General features: G+C 44.0%; 2 protein-coding genes across 6 annotated transcripts in view; one reads left to right on the top strand and one right to left on the bottom strand.

Moving 5' to 3' along the window:
- The first annotated feature begins 24 nt into the window (after positions 1 to 24).
- Positions 25 to 11,507, top strand: TCP11L1 (t-complex 11 like 1). Of its 3 annotated transcripts, XM_039724938.1 has the most exons (12): positions 318 to 334; positions 1,597 to 1,667; positions 1,766 to 1,924; positions 3,197 to 3,363; positions 5,505 to 5,637; positions 6,867 to 6,987; positions 7,649 to 7,869; positions 8,890 to 9,026; positions 9,463 to 9,656; positions 9,988 to 10,169; positions 10,802 to 10,974; positions 11,196 to 11,507. In XM_039724938.1, exons 4-12 carry the CDS (start codon positions 3,210 to 3,212, stop codon positions 11,429 to 11,431), a joined length of 1,551 nt encoding a protein of 516 aa, XP_039580872.1. In that variant the 5' UTR covers positions 318 to 334; positions 1,597 to 1,667; positions 1,766 to 1,924; positions 3,197 to 3,209; the 3' UTR covers positions 11,432 to 11,507. The 3 variants fall into 3 exon arrangements, with proteins under 3 accessions (XP_039580870.1, XP_039580871.1, XP_039580872.1); XM_039724936.1 differs by lacking the exon at positions 1,597 to 1,667 and having other exon boundaries at positions 25 to 334; XM_039724937.1 differs by lacking the exons at positions 1,597 to 1,667; positions 1,766 to 1,924 and having other exon boundaries at positions 25 to 334.
- A 3,080-nt stretch (positions 11,508 to 14,587) lies between these two features.
- The window catches only part of CSTF3 (cleavage stimulation factor subunit 3), a 48,664-nt gene continuing 46,693 nt past the window's right edge, over positions 14,588 to 16,558 (bottom strand). For 2 of the 3 annotated variants that reach the window (XM_039724933.1, XM_039724934.1), the window contains 3 exons: positions 16,415 to 16,509; positions 16,224 to 16,284; positions 14,588 to 15,295 (listed from right to left, as the gene is read on the bottom strand). In XM_039724933.1, the coding sequence (XP_039580867.1) occupies positions 15,093 to 15,295; positions 16,224 to 16,284; positions 16,415 to 16,509 (359 nt within the window). In that variant the 3' untranslated portion in view covers positions 14,588 to 15,092. The remainder of the gene's footprint in view (positions 15,296 to 16,223; positions 16,285 to 16,414; positions 16,510 to 16,558) is intronic. The other variant, XM_039724935.1, reaches the window with a different exon arrangement.

Below are 16,558 nucleotides of genomic sequence, written 5' to 3'. Positions count from 1 at the left end.
CGGGCAGGGCCCGGGCCCGGCAGCGCCGAGCGGCTCCGGGCCCGGCCGGGCGGGCTCAGCACCGCGTCTCCCCCGCCCCCTGATCGGCCCGGCAACCCACGGGCCCCCGGGCTCGTTTTCCCCCTTCACCCATTGATGTACCCCGGGGCTCCCGGGCCTTGGGAAGGGAAAATGTGTCGGGAGCGGCGGCGCTGCTGCCGGGCCGGCGGGGATGGGGATGGTGCCGTGTGGTGATGGACCGGCAGGGCCTCGCACGGAGCGGGCGGCGGAGGAAACAGCGGAATTTCACAGCGTCCCTGCTAACTGGGAATGCGGACGGCTTGCCGGCTAGCGGGTTAGGAGGGAAAGCAGGCTGTGGTGTGGCAGCTGAACGCAGGGAAGGGGAGGGTTCAGCGCTGGGGGCTGAAGCCCGGGGGCTGGGCCGGGGCTCGGGGAGCTGCCAGGGCCGCCTCGGACGGTGGGACCGCGCTGGGAGCGAGGGGCTGCTGCTCCAGCCTTGTGTGTGCCCCAGGGCAGCGCAGAGAGGTTTGTGTAGTGCCCACCCTGTGTGCCCCAAGGCAGCAGAGAGAGGTTTGTGTAGTGCCCACCCTGTGTGCCCCAGGGCAGCACAGAGAGGTTTGTGTAGTGCCCACCCCAGGGCAGCACTGAGAGGTTTATTTAGTGCCCACCCTGTGTGCCCCAGAGCAGCACAGTGAAGTTTATTTCGTGCCCACCCCAGGGCAGCACAGTGAGGTTTATATCGTGCAGGTGCACGTCACATGGTTTGAGGACCTGTAATGAAAAGAAGCTGTGGAGAATGTTTTGTTTAGATTTTGATTTTGTTGCGTTTTCCTCTTGCGTTTCTGTTCTCATTAAAAATAAATGCAAGGGAAGTGCCAAGAAGTAGACTTTGCTCTATTAAGGGTCGGAATTGTTTCTGTGAAAGGAGGGATGACGGTCATACTTCTGGAAGAGGTATTGTCAAGCTTATTTACCCAGTGGAAAGAGGATATGTTCTAGATGTGTTCTGGCAATAATAGCAGTAATCCATCAGAAAAGAGCAGACCATTGCAAACTAAACAACTAAACCAACAAGTGTGCCTGTTTACATCATCTGCTGAACAGTCATTTGGTAGAATGGCCCAGGAGTTCTAATACCTGTCCTCCATAGCTGAATTTTTCTGAAACAAATGGTAATTAAATGAAACTTGAGCTGGGTTTGAGACTGTAGCTCTTGAGCTGCCATTTTATGGGAGGGGGAACTTTAAGGTATAATCTGTGTGGTAGGAATGATGGCCTGCTGGGCAAAGCTGGGGCTGGGAATCATCAGACTGATGACCTTGTCCCTGTCATTTATCTTCTGTGAGTCCTCAAGCAACTCAAACCTCCCTTTCCCTTCTGTAAGTGAGGTTTTTTATATTTATCTGCTTTTCTCAGGGTAGTGAGGCTAAAGTGCAGTGAGAGGTTGTGGAAGAGAATGGATGGGAAGAACAGCCATCTAGTCTGGAATCAGTGTGGGAGCCTTTATGATAATGCTTTTATCCTAGCCAAATTCAACAACAGGTTTCTTCTCTCTCTCTCTCTTTAGCCAGTCCTATTTTATATTTTGTATTGCAGTGGTTGCTATGCTCTTCTCTGTGAACAGCCTGTTTATTAACAGAGCTCCTCATCCTCCATCCAGAGCTGGAGTGAGTCTAACAGTACCTGTACTGATGCCTGTGTGCCACGGGTGTTCTCCTGTGTTATTCATCCCAAGCTTCTCATGCTGTTTTCTCTTCTAAAATAGAAATGACACAGTGCTGTGGGCAAGTGTTGCGTGCTGTTGTCTCTCATGCATCGAGCAAGATGATGATCCTGAGTCATTGCTGTTCCTTACATGCCCTGAGCTTTCCAGCTGTCCTGAGGAATCACATTGTGCAATCAATTTAAGCACTGGTGGAGCAGGGTTAGTTATTACAGCTGTTGTAGGAAAATAAATCTCAGCGCTGCATTTTGTATTTCTACACTGTTGCTTGCTTCTGCTGCATCCTCTTCAGTGTAGTTTTTGATGCTGTAATTTCTCTCAGTGGCTGTGAGGTGCCTCTGCAGAGTGTCTCTCTTGCTGGGAAATTGGTTTATTTAAAAATGTGAAGGTGGGAATGGTGGGTCACTAAGGGAAAGAGGAAGTTGTTGTTTTTCCAGGAGCTTTCTTTTATTTTGAAAGCAGACTCTTCCAGACTCCCACTTCACAGAACGTCTAAGTTATTTAGTGTAGAGACATCATATGCTCTCAAAGAGATTTCTGTGAAATTAAAGCCTGAGCAGCAGCTTCCTGTGTGATAGATTTCAGTGGTGGATGTAGAAATTGCATTCTTGATAGGGAAATCTGAGAGTGAAATAAGTGAAGATAACCAAGAAGAGACTTGATTTTCTAACCAGTAGAAAACTAAGTCTCACTCTCAACTGAGTGAGACTTGGTTTTCTACTGGTAATTTTTTCAGTGTAACTTTGGGTACCCTGCAGGTGTCTGCAATGTGATAGAAATATCCTTTAATATGTAATGTCTAATAAACCAGGATTTTAATTACTATAGCTGTTCTTTACTGTCTTGATTTAAAAACCCAAACAACTGTGATATTTTATGCATACATCAGGACTCTCGAATATAATGAAAATATGGGAGTAGAATTTTATATTAATTTCTTTCTAGTTCTTTTGCCCCTTCTTAATGCTTTTGGATGGCTCGGAGGGAAGTTTTTAAGTTGTGAGCAGTTGGAGCAGACCATAGTTCGGGGATATGTTATGTTCAGGAAGATTTATTGCTGTGTAGTAAGGAAATGTTGTCTCATAATATTTTGTAAAGTTGGTTTGTGACATTGTTTTGAAGGTGTTTTTCGTCCTTCTCTTAAAAGAAGTGCTAGGAAAGAAAACAGTATCTTTTCTCTTATCTGCATCGTTATGGCAAGGGAACAGTTTGAGATTTTTGAGAACTGACTGGGACTGCAGATTAAATAAATGGTAGCTGTGGTGAAAGCATCCCATTTTGTGGAAGATGGGAAGTGAGTCACTGAGTCCAGGTCCCCTGCCATTATGGGGATGACATCATGTAACTCCTCATAAGAATTCTTTCATTCTTAATTTTTTTCTTAATCAAGAAGACTCCTGGTGATGTTTACCCCCTCAGCCATGTCAGAAAATACTTATTCATTCCCTTTTTCATATTTTTTCTTTTTGTAAGGTGCCAACTGAAAATGTCGCAGAATCCTGACAAGCTAAATTCAAGTGAAGAAAAGTTGAGTGCTTTGGAGGATGATGAGGAGGAGAACTTGGACAACTCGGATCAGTCTGTCCGAAAAAGAATACGACAGAGTGCTCCAGGGTCACACAGGGATGACACACACAAGTGTAAGCTGATTTATTAAATACACACAAAAAAAAGAGTCAATTCTGTAATTGTTGTTGGAGGCAATCCTAGTGTTTTACAGCATTCTGTGCAAGTTTGACTGTCTTTGCAATTAAGTACAGTGTGACTTTGATGTTGTGCCTTGAAATTGTAACAATTTTCTCCCCATTTTCTTTTTATTTTCCTAATTGTACACACAGTGTCTACATTTTCTTAATTGTACACAATGACCACGTTGCTCTGAGCCATGTATATCCTGAATATCCTGGTGTGTTTGTGCTCTTGGAATGGATGAACACCACCCCAGTGTGTTCCAGCTAAACTGACTGTGCTGGTTGCCTCATCAGCTGAACCTTCTGCATTGCTGCAGCCCCTGTTCCCACTGCAGGCCAGAAAAGGCTGTTATCAACAAAGGGCTGTCCCGTCAGCCCCCTCACAAGATAGATGGAAAGTTGTCTATTTAATCCTAGTACTACTTCCATAATGGCAGGACTGCATATTTTCCCTAAGGCATATTTTTCTTTGCCATTCTGCTTTTAGCATGAAGGTCTGGATGCAATATGGGAGCCAATATTTCTGGCAAATCTGCAGATAAAACCAAGGGGAAGTTTTCTGCCTCCAGGGATTCAATTCAAAGGAGCAGAAGCACTCAGGTTTCTATATTTCTGTAGGGAGTAACATTTTGTTTGTTGCATTCTTTTTGTTTTTTGGTTGTGTTCAGTGTGGTGTTACTCAGAGGAGATGTTCTGAGGGAGTTTCTGTTCCCATGCCTTGCTGGTTGCCTGGTGGGAAATGGGGTGTTTGTATGGAGAGAGGCTCTGAAGACGTGGCAGGAAAAAGCATGGCACAGTCTAGCACTGCTCTGTACCACAAGAGGTGGTTTGGTCTCAAGCCCTTCCATCAAGGGAGCAGGTATGAGAATGAAGTGATGTGATTTAGGAGCAGTCTTTTGGCCAGTGAGAGTCTTAGTTATTAGAGCCCCCAGTGCTGGAGTGAAGTCATTTGGCACTCGGACAAGAGCACTGTGAAATTTGCTGTCTGCTGATTCTTCTCAGAATATCAATCCTTGCTGTGTTGCCAGAGTCACTCTGCAAGGTTAAGCTCCAAGCAGAAGGAAATAAGGATTTAGGAGGGCTGCATGAAAAGAGCAAGATATTGATGAAGAACGATCACATTGGAACCCAGCTGTATGACCTCTGCATGGCAGACAAGTGATGGACGCTTACTTTGAAAGACCTTTTCTGTGTAGTTACTTAAGTCAAATCAACATGGATTATCAGATGAGATGGTCATAGTTTGCCTGAAACATTTCTCGGGGAGCCCAGCCTATGAAGATCCTTGCTTGGTTTCTTTCACTTTTGGATTACTATGTTGCTCCTGTGCCTGGACTGTAGGTGAGGTGAATGAACTGCAGAATGGAATGGATCCATCAGGGCACCAGCCCTGTCACTAACCCAGGGCCCAGTCTGAGGCTGCTGGCCCATCCTGGTCATTCCCAAATGCCTGCCAGGGGAACAGCTCTTGAGCATTGCTGCTGCCACTGCTGCTGCTGCTGTCCTCTGTTGTTTGGGTGATGGCCTCTGGGGGAAAAAAAAAGAGTTTGAAGGAGTGCCATTTGCATTGGAAGTAGTGAGAATAATTAGCTACTGCTGTGCTGCTGCTTAACAGTGATGGTGATTGTTTGTTGGCTGCTTTAATGATGAAATCACTTCCTTGAAAAATGTAAAACTGAAATGGCAATATCTGCACAATACTTGTGGAAGTAGTATTGTGAAAATGCTGCTGTTTGTAATTATTTCTTCCTGCAGTGTGGAGAAAGATACCAAGATGCTATTAAGCCATCCTAAAGAAGTATTGGTTGGTATGGGTGGGGGTTTGTTTGGAGATGGTTTTTAAAAGAGCTTGATAGAAGCAATTGACATACTGAGCCCAGGATATCAACTGGGATCCACTCATTGGTTTCTTTAAATACCCCAAACCTGTGTCATCCACCAGATGGGAAAGGAAAGGAAGGAAAGGAGAAAAATCTTCAGCTGATGCTGTCATTTGACCCTGTGTACTGTCAATAAGGTGGAAAGGGTCCAAAAGACTCTTTCTGCAGGCTTTTGTTAGGAACTGTCTGACAGTGTAATTGATGTTGCAGCCAGTCCCTCTCGGCCTGTGTCCATAGAAGAGCTCATGGAGACAGCAAAGGGAGTCACCAACATGGCACTGGCACATGAAATTGTGGTGAATGGAGACTTCCAGATAAAACCGGTTGAATTGCCAGAACACAGGTAAGGCTGGTACCAAATACTAAATAAAATTGTGTTTGTAGAACTGCAGAGCAGCTCTGGGGGTTCAGGTAAAGGCTCTGGCTGGTGCCTTGTCTGGCAGTGCCTGGGAGGAGGTAGGAAAGAATAGAAGAAGAAGGTGGTAACTGTGCAGTTCTGCTTCCCCAGGTGTGTGTGTGTGTGTGCAAGGAGAACCTCTTGGATTAATTGGAGATGTGTGGTGCAGACCCCAGAGTGCTGTGGTTTCTGTTGTGTCCCCTTGTCCCAGGGCTCTGAGGCTGCAGCCTTCCTTCTCAGTACCCCAGGCTGGCTGCAGATGTAGGTAGTGCTTTTAGCAATTTTTAAGCTTTCCTTGCCTGTGGGAGTAAGAGGAAACAGATTATTTTAGCTTTTCCTGTCTGTTTCTTCAGGGATATTCTGGGGAGAGATTCCTATGTTTTATTAGGTTAGTCCTTGCTCCTTTTGAGTTGGAAGCCTTTCCTTCTCTGTGTGAGTCTGCAGTAATTGTGTGCCCTGCTGAGGGGGGAGAGGGAGAACAGAGGAAGCTTCGTCTTCTGTTCCTCTCTCTCACACACAGTGAGGTGTGGCTGACAGCCTCCTGGCCTGATTTGGGGAAGGGGTGCATATTTCATGGAGGGAACTTGGTCCCCACTGGGGCCAGTGGCGAACTAACAGCTGGTGTGAACAGGAACTGTCACTGTTTTGCATTAGGAATTGGTACTGAAGCAGTGGAATTAATTTATTCTTTGTATACAAACTGATCTGGGCCCTCATCTCAGAGTAAGTGCAATACTTTATATAGTGAAACAGAGGATTTTCTGTCAGGGAAGTTACTTAATTTCTGTTAGGTTTACTACTGAACTTTATGTAGTAGAATTGATTTTACTTAGTGGGGTCTTTAAGAGGACTTCTGAAGACAAAATGTATTTTTTGCCATTTTTGTTTTGGTCCATTTTTCTAGATGTAGCATGTGATAAATACTTTGAAGGGTTTTACTTTGTAGCCACCTTGCTGGTGTGTAACCTTGTATTAGGACATAAACCATTCTAAATCCTGTGTCCAGTTTTTCTTGCTTTTCTGAGTAACTTTAAATGATGGATCTCTGTTAATCATCATATAGTTACTATTATATTATATTCATATTATTACATGCTGTGCTTCAGAAGCTGCAGATTGTCTTTGTAAGGTGGTGCAGAGACCAGTGTCATTCTTTTTAACATGTTTATTCACAGCTTAGAGAAGAAAGTCAGAGATATTGTGCATCAAGCTTTCTGGGATTGTCTGGAAGCTCAGCTGAAGGAAGACCCCCCAACATATGATCATGCAATTAAGTTATTGGGAGAAATTAAAGAGGTAAGATGATGTGATATGAAGGGAAGTTATTCAATTTGGGTAGCTGCACTGATATGAATGAGCAAAAGTGTTTGGAGTTTGGCTTTTCATAAAAAATCCTCTTGTTCTCTTTCATTACTGTATCACTGTGAACATATACAAGCTGTATAATCCTAGAGGAGAAATTTGAATATAAAACCAAATGCAAAACTATGTAAGGTGATTAACAATTTCATAATTCCAAGCTTCCTCCATGTTATGACACTGGTATTAGTTATGGAATCAGTGAGATGCTCCAGCACTGGGCTGATAAAACCAAGCACAACAGTCTGAAGCATGATCTGTGCCACAGAGTATTTACCACTTAGTAGCTTCAGTATCACAGTGTGAGGTGAAAAACTTGGAGTTGGTGAATGGTTGGTTAAAAAAAATTCCAATTATTTAGTTGTTTAGATAAGAATTCCTGGTAGTGTTCAAGGCCAGGTTGGATGGGGCGTTAAGCAAACTGGTTTAGTGGGAGGTGACTGCCTCTGGCAGGGGTTTGGAACGAGGTGATCTTTAAGGTCTCTTCTGACCCAAACCATTCTATGATTCTATAATTCTGTGAGAAGTGGTTCAGTAACTGTTTGGATCCTTGTAGTCTTTGATGTAGAACTAATGCGCTTTTAACTTTCCATTTCAGAGTCTTCTGTCTTTCTTGTTGCCTGGTCATACTAGACTGAGAAGCCAGATTACAGAAGTTCTTGACCTGGATTTGATAAAACAGGAGGCAGAGAATGGGGCCCTTGACATTTCTAAGTTGGTCAAATTTGTTATTGGGATGATGGGGACTCTCTGTGCTCCAGCTCGAGATGAAGACATTAAGAAACTGAAAGATATTAATGAAATAGTTCCTCTTTTCAGGTACTGAAATGTATTTATTGGTAATGTTCAGAGTCCCTTTAATAATTTTATAAGTGATGGGGGCAACTTGAAACTCCTAGAAAGAAAAAAGTAATAGGGAAAAGGATATAGCTGTGGGTGTGAAGGGGAGAGATGCTCCAGGAGTCATTAACAAGGGCCATCTCTGATCTGGTGAGTTGGAGTATTTGTCTGGCTCCTGCATGTCACTGAAGGACGTTTGCTTAAATGTCAAATGCAAGGTAGCAGATGAATAGTCAGTTTGTATCAGAATTGAATGTCAACAGCAGAAGGTGAAAAAAGCACACAGGGGCTTAGGGGAAAAGCATTACTGGTTTCCAACCAGTTTGTCTTTTCCTCCCAGTTTGAGCTTTCTTCACCCCACTCCCTGTGTAATTCCCTGTCAGTTCTAAAGGGAGTGTGTGTTCCACAGCTGGGAGCATCCAGGCTTCTGCTTTGCCACCATGTTCTCAGTGGAACAGCTCAAGGTCTCAATAGCTGGGAGAAGCTTCATTAACCTTGCTGTTTTCTAATTTGAAAAGCTTCCAGGAGTTCAGGATTGACTTGGCAGAAATATTGCCAGCAGGAATTAGGTTGCTTTGAAATTAAGGGGTTTTTTTTTGGTGTTTGTTGGTTTGTTCTTTTTTGCCCCTTGGGTCTGATTATTCACTTCCCACTGAGGCTGGCTTTCCAGGCTGCCCATAGCCATGGCATGCAAGCTTAGAAACCCAGATATCTTTTCATATGCAATACTGCACATCTTGGGAGATAAAATCTGTGGAGCTAGTGAAGTTAATTCCATGGAGGCTTTTTTACAGGAGAGCAAGATTTGTTTCCCACTTGGAAGAGGCACATGCATGCATGTACATGCTCGCTCCAGCTTTCTCTGTCTCATGCTCTGAAGCTGTTACTGTTTCCCATGCATGTTTTTGCTCTCTGTTTAGACAACCTGTAATAAATCTTGTGAACAGCACCTCTGAAACATCTGCAGCCTTGAATAACTTTTTCTGTTTGTTTGTTTAGAGCAATTTTCTCTGTATTAGACCTAATGAAAATGGATATGGCAAACTTCGCTGTCAATAGTATTAGGCCAAAATTAATGCAGCAGTCTGCTGAATATGAAAGAAAGAAGTTTCAGGAGTTTCTTGAGAAACAGCCAAGTATGACTTTGTTCCTTTCTTTCTTCCTCCCTGACCTCCCAATAAACTGCGTGTCTTTGCCTGTAGATAATGAAAAAAACTCAGATATTTTTATAAGTTCTAGAATTCATATGGTAAATGACATTTTGGGGCTTGTGCCCCAAAACTGTGGTTAGAAAAAGTCTGCCAGAACAATAGTTGTGCCCTTGGTACATTCAGTTTAATTTCAGTACAGTGTAGGGCATGGTTACCCAGCATCATCTCACCTCTGATTTCCTGTAGCTGTCTGGTTTTGTTTTAGATGTTCTGCTTGATGCAATAAATGAAATGCATGTCATACCTGATATCATGGGCATTAGTCATAGTAACTAATGGGATTGTTTGGAAATTATTGGTGGAAGAACCTAACTCTGAAAAGGAACTTTCTCAAAAAGTGGTTTTTTCCCTGCTCTTCCAGATTCTTTAGACCTTGTCACAAAGTGGTTGCAAGAAGCAGCAGATGATCTTGCAAAGCTGGGACATGAAATGTCGCCTCCCCACTGTAGTGATGGTGCCACTGGCAGAGCTTCTGCCTTGTGCTTCACTGCTGTACAAAATCAGGCCTATCTGAAGCTTCTGAAGTGGGATCACGTGAACAGGCCTTTTCCAGAAGTAGGTATTTAACAGAAAAATTGGATTCTGTGCTTGTTCCACTCCTCTATTCCCAGCACACAGCAGAGGCTGTTTGGGTTTGTAGCCTGGCAACACATACAGTGCTAAATCATTGATCTTTGGCTGGGAGATGGGGCAGCTCTAACAGGTGCTTGTCTTTCAGCTTTTGTTTTTTGAAACCTGCTTAGCTGGGAGAGAGGAGCCAGTGCTTTTCACTGTGCTCCTGCTGCTGGCCTGCTGGTCCCTGGGCCTTTGCTGCTGCACCCCAGTGTCCCTTCCCAACCCTGCAGACTGACTCTGCTGTGCTGGCTCCTTCCCTCCCTCCTTGCAGACACTGCTCATGGACCAGACACGCTTCCTGGAGATGCAGCTGGAGCTGGAGCAGCTCCTGGTGGTGGGGACAGTGCTGCTGGTGACGTTCAGTGCAGCAGGCCCAGCTCTCATCGATGTGCCCGGGTTCGCCGAGAGAATCAAAACCATCGTCAAGGTGCTGCTGACAGGAATGCATCTCCCGTGAGTACAGCACAGTCCTGCTCTCAGGGGCAGCTGGAGCTCTCTTGTCACCCTGGGAAGTGATCAGCTTAAGCCATTTTCTGGATGGGGACTGCAGGAAATGCAGAGGAGGTGATGAGGGCTTTCTATGAGTCCAGTTTTTCTTCAGCTAACTCACACAGAGCTGTCTTTTCTTACTCTCTCTTTCATGGTTTGTGCAAGTTGCTCTTTTCAGAGCATGTTTTTCATCGTGCCAGGCTGGCACAGGAGGGTGCCAGCAGCTGCCCCTGCTCAGAGCTTGGGCCAGGCTCCCCAAAAACCTGAGTGTGGCACAGTGAGCTGCCTGCAGACTCAGTGATTACACCTACAGGTTTTGTTTTAGTCAGAGCTGTCCTCAGGCAGAAAGTCAACTCTTATGTGTATGGATTGTTCAGGCTTGAAGTCTTGAATGTTCTCTTACTTCCTTGCTTTAGATCTCAGCTTTATTTTTCATGTATATATAATTGTATTGATCTTTATAATTGGCTTTATCTGCATTATGCTTTTCCCACTACATTTGATAAGTAAGGCAACTCTAACTGAATGGTTTATTTTTAAAAAATGGGAAAACAGTGAGTAACTAATACAGTCATGCTGTACCTCATGTTTGCTAGCTCCTTTAACCTGAAGGAATCCCTGGCCTCCGTGGGTGAGAAGGTGTGTGCTGAAGTGAACAGCTGCCTTTCCCAGCATGGCTTTACCCCGTTCTCAGCTGAGAGAGAGGGTGTGCTGAAGGGGCAGATCCAGGCAGTGGCCAGCCCAGATAACTCCATCTGCAAGCTCATAGGTAGGTCTGGAGAGTGCTCTGCTCTCCCTGTCTGTGGAACTGGGGCTGGATTGTGTGCAGGGCTCCTCTTTCCCTGTTATTTCCACCTTGTTTCCAGGTTGTCTTTCCAACTTGCTGACCACGTTCAGGCTTGTTCCATTTCACATGAGGTGACGCTGTTTCTATTTCACCATCTCTTTTGAAAAAAAACCAAAAAACAAATCAAACCCCTTTTCTTCCAGATTCTCGAATTCAGAAGTTTCTGAAGAATTGTCTTGCATCCAGTCACCAGAAATCATTGCCTGCCATTCCTGGAGGATTAGGCCCTATTCAGAGGGAGCTGGAGGAGATTGCTACCAAGTACGTTCGTCTAGTCAACTACAACAGAATGGTCTTCAGCCCTTACTATGATGCAGTCCTTGGCAAAATACTGACTAAGGAAGAATTCCAAATTGTAGGGAAATCAGAAGAATCATAAAACCAGTCTGTGTGCTACCACTACAGTATTGTCAGCTACTAAATAAAACTTGTACCAATATTTGTCTAGGAAAACAGCTTTCCGTGTAAATACTGATTCCTTTAACCCACGGGTGCTGACTGGTGAGGGAAATAGAGGAGATGCCAAAAGGGCTCTGAGGTAAAAGATGAGAGATGCATTTCTAATATAATTATGCAACCTGGGGAAGGGGATATCATGGGAGTTTTGTGGCTGCAGTTTTTAGATTTTTGAGCTGGTGATAGGGCAAGTTTAAGAACCAAACTTTGTATTTAAGTGACTCATTTCAGGGCATTTAACTCTTAATTTACAGTGAACTTAATTTAATTTATCCCAGAAGGGGTGATTTGGTTTATTTAAAGCATCTTACTTTAAGGAATTAATTAAGCTACAATTCTAAAGAAGAGCTTTACCAGACAAAACACCAAGCCAAGCAGCACTTTACTGTAACATTATGGTGAGTAGGGTAGGCTTACTAGTTTTTTCTGTATTTTACTGCATTTTTAATAGCATTTTTTTGCTGTTTACCTGCAGATGTTACAAAACATATTTTTGTAGCAAATTTTCTGGTTATTGGGTAACTGTCCTCTGCTATGTACAGTACTCCCAGAGGTGGCAATCTTATAGATTGCAGCTGTATTTATATCTTGTAAAGATTTTGGAAAGGGCAGAGCTAAAATGTTTTGATAAAAGTGGCATTTCTTACCTTTTTTTCTTTTTTTTGCTAGTAATTTACTCCTTTTTAAAGTAAATTATCATTTGCAGAAGGTGGATTTAAAGGGTGAAACTTTAGGTTGAAAATTTTGGGCTTTTTTAAAAACTACAACAGGGGATGGTTGCATATTCAATCATGTCTTCAAAAATATCATGTGCAGAGCACTGTGGGCAGTGTAAGTGATTTTAATGTACCATGAGAGGTGAATGGTTTGATGTTAGTTTGACTATACAGGGAATATTTTAGTAGATTTTTTTCACTTTCTAGGTGTGTTCTTGAAACTTAGAATATTTGTAGGTCTTGAATTTAATAAGCTACATTTTGTATAGAGGAGAAGAGCCCTGTGATTTTACATTGCAATCTCAGGCTTAGCTGGGAGGTAAGTGAAATTTTCCTCTGGTTGAGCACATCTGTGTATTACAGTAATCAATATTTGATGGTTTTGTGAAAGCAAAGTTTGCAGTTGCTCACAGTAAGTGGCCCAAGTATGAGGCTGTCCAAACCAGAACGTGCTGTCTTTAAAAAAAACCAACAAGGTACGTGAAATAAATAAATGAAGGGCCCTTGTATTGCCAACAGGCAGGTTAATTTGGGAGTCAACTAAAAAGAACTTGCAGAAGCACTTGATTATGATCCACTGTTGATGCTTCCCTTTCCAGTTCCCTTTGAATGTCCGTGTGGATAAAGCTGCACCAACTTTGTGTTTGGAGGGGGATGGAAGAAACAAGACCTTTTTTTCTATATTAGCCTATGCAACTTCAAACCAAATCTTTTCTCATTCCTTACAAAGCCCCTTCCCCAAGGGAGAAACTCAGCAAAACCCTTTGAGAGTTCATCAGCTCAGACAAGTGACTTGGCCAAATGAATGTCTGTCTTGGAATCCTTCTTTGAAAACTCAAAAATGAGGTTGGTTAGCCAGAAAAAAAGGGTTCTGAGTAGGGTCTATGTCATTGTTTGGATCAGCAGAGGATTCTACAGAGGTCTTCAAGGCTGCTGCCTCAGCTTGCTGGGCTTTGCTGTTGGAGCAGGCCCTGCCTCATCACAGCCTAAAGCTCTGCAGCAGCACCAGCTCCCTCAGCCTGTGCTCCATGAGCAACCAGAGCCATCTCTGCTGGAATTAGCACCAGGATAGAGAACCAAGGCACAGCTCTTTCCAGATTTCTTAAATGAGAGCTGCACAAGTTAGAAATTGCTGCTGTTGTTTTATCCTCCAGCCCTGCCCGGGAGCTGCCTTTAGAGGCAGAGTTAGATGAGATACAGGACGAGCTCGAGGGTGTGGGGAGGAGCATCATGGTGGGACAGGTACCTAGAAAAGCCCTTGAAAGGTGTGTGAGTGATGGCAGGGTGCAGGGCACTGCTTTAGCAGAGGATAAAACCCTGACTGAGGAGATGGCTGCTCCCAGGGCTGGGATTCAGGGCTCAGGGCCCACAAGTGCCTGCTCCTGCCATGGCAGCAGGGACTGTGCTGCCCCAGTGCTTGTACTGCTCACAGGGCCCACACAGGGAATCCCAGCTCTCCTCACAGCATGGTCTGAGCCTAAGCCTTCGTGCAGAAGAAAGGTCCTAGAATGAAGGAACAGAGTGCAGTACTCACCTGTGGCTCCACTCTCACCTCCAGGGCCCACACAGAAGGAACAAATGCTCCTGGCACAGGTGCCAGGGGCCTTTCAACAGGAAAGATCTAAAGGAACTGCAGTAAATTCCCACAAGTGCAATGTAATGATTCTCCCAGGTTGTTCTTTTTAATGAGATTGTTTGACAACCAGTTTATCTGCGTTCTCTCCAAAAGAAACAGGGAGCTGCAAGTGAGTGGCAAAGCAAGGACATTCCAGGATGGCTAAAGCCAGCCCCATCTCCATGGGCAGGTGCTGCTTCACCCTTGCCCTGGAGAGAGGAGCCCTGGCTGGGGCAGCTGTGCTGAGCTGGGAATGGCTTTCATTTGCCTCAGGCTCTGACTGTCCTGTAGTCCAAGGGGTTCTTAGGATCTTATCAGAGTCAATCTTATCACAGCCAGTTCCAAGTTAAAAGCTGAAGTAGGCATAGAAACTGCTTGGAAAGCTCACATAGTCTTTCTTTAGCTTGTTTGAAGATAACAAGTACAACGATGTAGCTGATTATTAACATTTAGCTTTGTACATACTGTGGAAGAGCAGTGCAGGTATCCAGGACCAGGCTGTGTGAGCCAGGGCTCCTGGACTACCCACACTGAACTGAGTTAGTCTTATGATGCTCTTCTTCAAACAGTCCTGGAATTACAAGCCAAAGTGTGCTGTATCCTCTAGAAAATGGAAACCAAGCTCTATTCTAATATGTACGCTCTGATCAATTTCCTGTGATGGTATAATTAGCATTGCTTTTGAAGTGGCTGAGTAATATTTAAGAAGTACCTTGTTGTGTTTGAATAAAACCAGAATGAGGCATGATGTTATGGATATCCTTTTATTTTAAAGGAATGGTCTTTTGTTGTTGTTTTATTTTTAAATTTTCAACTACAAAACAGATTCCTTACATTCTGCCATAAATAAAAACGAACAATAAGGCAGGACACTACATGAACAAACTGAGAACAATTGTTTTCCAGAAAGTGTGACTTAAAAATGCTTCACAAGTATAAGCCATCCAGTTTTTAAAATAAAACTGTTGAAAACCCACAAGAGTTCAAGTGGTAGATGTGTACACCCTCGAGGAACAAAATACAGTTTTGACATTTTGCACTTTTGGTTTTGAAAACCGAGTTTTGTTCAGAGCACATTCTAAGGTTGTTCGGGCTGTTTTCAGATCAAGAACCATATGGGAGAAGAGGCACCACAGTAACAAAACCATGTTCAAGGATTTTTTTGTTTGCAGCTGTCCCTTTTAAATGCTTGACTTTTAAGAGACTGATTCAATGCAAGTCTTTGTCTGTCACAGCAGAACTCCAAACTTGTTTCACCGGATTCTCTTTTGCTGTCGTGCTCTGTAAATGTCATGTACAGGGGGAACTACAGATCCTTTCTCCTCATCGTCATCAGAATCCTCATGTGATCTCTTCACAGCCTTGTTGAGAATGGTGTTGTTTTCCACAGGTCCATTGCCTTCCACAGCTATTTCAGGCAGGCCGCCCGTGATTATCCGTACGGCCTCGTCAACAGCTTCAGGGAGAGACACAGAGGCACTGAGGGAGTGAAGCCCAGACCCTGCCCAGCAACCAGCACCCCAGCAGGGACACCCACACACACCTCAGGGACACTTCTGCACCATCAGACACTTTTCCTGCTCTCTCCTACTAATATTAAGCCTTGGCTGTCTGAAACTCTGAGCTGTGATGAACACCAATTAGAAAGGAAATGCTGCTGCTCCAGCTCGAGCCCTCCCTTTACACAGGAATTGAGGGCATTTGAGAGCTGCAATAAAACAGGAAGGCCTTTTGGGAATCAGGGTAACTAGTTCATGATTCACCAGAGAGGCTGCAGAGCAAGTCAGTTTCTGCTTCTCAACAGAGGAAGCCTCAAAAATATCCTGTATAATTTAAATAGATATTTTAGTTTCACTCCAAGAAATTAAATCCTACGTTTCTTTCTGTATGATAATTTTTTCCTTAAACTAACCAGGAGGGTGAAGAGTAGCATATTATCATCTGCTGTAGGATCTGTGCTGCTTCTTTGGTCAGAACCCTCCTTCTCTGAAAGCACTGCCTGCATCTTGTGCCCAGGCACTGCAGCAATGTGCACTCAGAGTTACCCCTCACCATGCTGCAAATCTGTAATTTCATGTTACAGCTGCAATGCTGCTGGAAATGCTGCCTTTAAAGGGTATTCTCGAAATCTTAATTGCTTTCTTTCAGTTGATACCACCCACATATTAAAGAGCAGCTGGTGCTTTGCAGTTTTTTGACTTTTTGTTGCTTCCCTCCAGGTAAAAGTGAAAACATCTCTATGCAGATTCCAGCACAATCTCCTCTGCTCTTAAACACTAATTACAGTCTGTAAATGAGGTCTGGGCTTTAGACAGAAATATCCATATGTAACCCCAAGTCTCATGCAGCACTAGCACAGCCTCTAGAGAGGACAAGTAACTTACTGTCTGGCAGTTTGCATCTTCTGAATATCTCCATGAGCTCATCCACTTGAACAAAGGGACCCTGATTTGTTACCAAAGAAAAAAAAAAAGTTTAGAAGGTTATTTTCAATAGAGTGATATACACTGTGGTTCTGTCATGACAGAATGTCTTCCACAGCTTTCTGAAATGCTCAGAGTTCTTTAAAACAAACCTGAAAACAAATAGGAGGTGGCAGGAGCTTCATGAGAACTACAGCTGCTGGTGGAACAGGAAATACCCCGCCCGGGACAGGATGTAAACCTGGAGCTGTGGGGAGAAAAGCTGGGTGAAGCCCGTGCAAGACAGCTGGGCCAGA

The sequence above is a fragment of the Passer montanus genome, unplaced genomic scaffold, assembly GCF_014805655.1.
Source record: "Passer montanus isolate IOZ18808 unplaced genomic scaffold, ASM1480565v1 scaffold54, whole genome shotgun sequence".
Classification (NCBI taxonomy): Eukaryota; Metazoa; Chordata; class Aves; order Passeriformes; family Passeridae; genus Passer; species Passer montanus.
The sequence above is the reverse complement of the archived record's forward strand: the minus strand, read 5'-3'. Positions and strand labels throughout refer to the sequence as shown.

What these genes read in the sequence shown, in the direction of transcription:
- TCP11L1 (XM_039724936.1), top strand. Translation starts at nt 234, where the DNA reads ATGGACCGGCAGGGCCTCGCACGGAGCGGGCGGCGGAGGAAACAGCGG. An exon ending in GAAATAGTTCCTCTTTTCAG is followed by an intron (nt 7,870 to 8,889) that starts GTACTGAAATGT and finishes TTGTTTGTTTAG; the next exon opens with AGCAATTTTCTCTGTATTAG. An exon ending in CTCCATCTGCAAGCTCATAG is followed by an intron (nt 10,975 to 11,195) that starts GTAGGTCTGGAG and finishes CTTTTCTTCCAG; the next exon opens with ATTCTCGAATTCAGAAGTTT.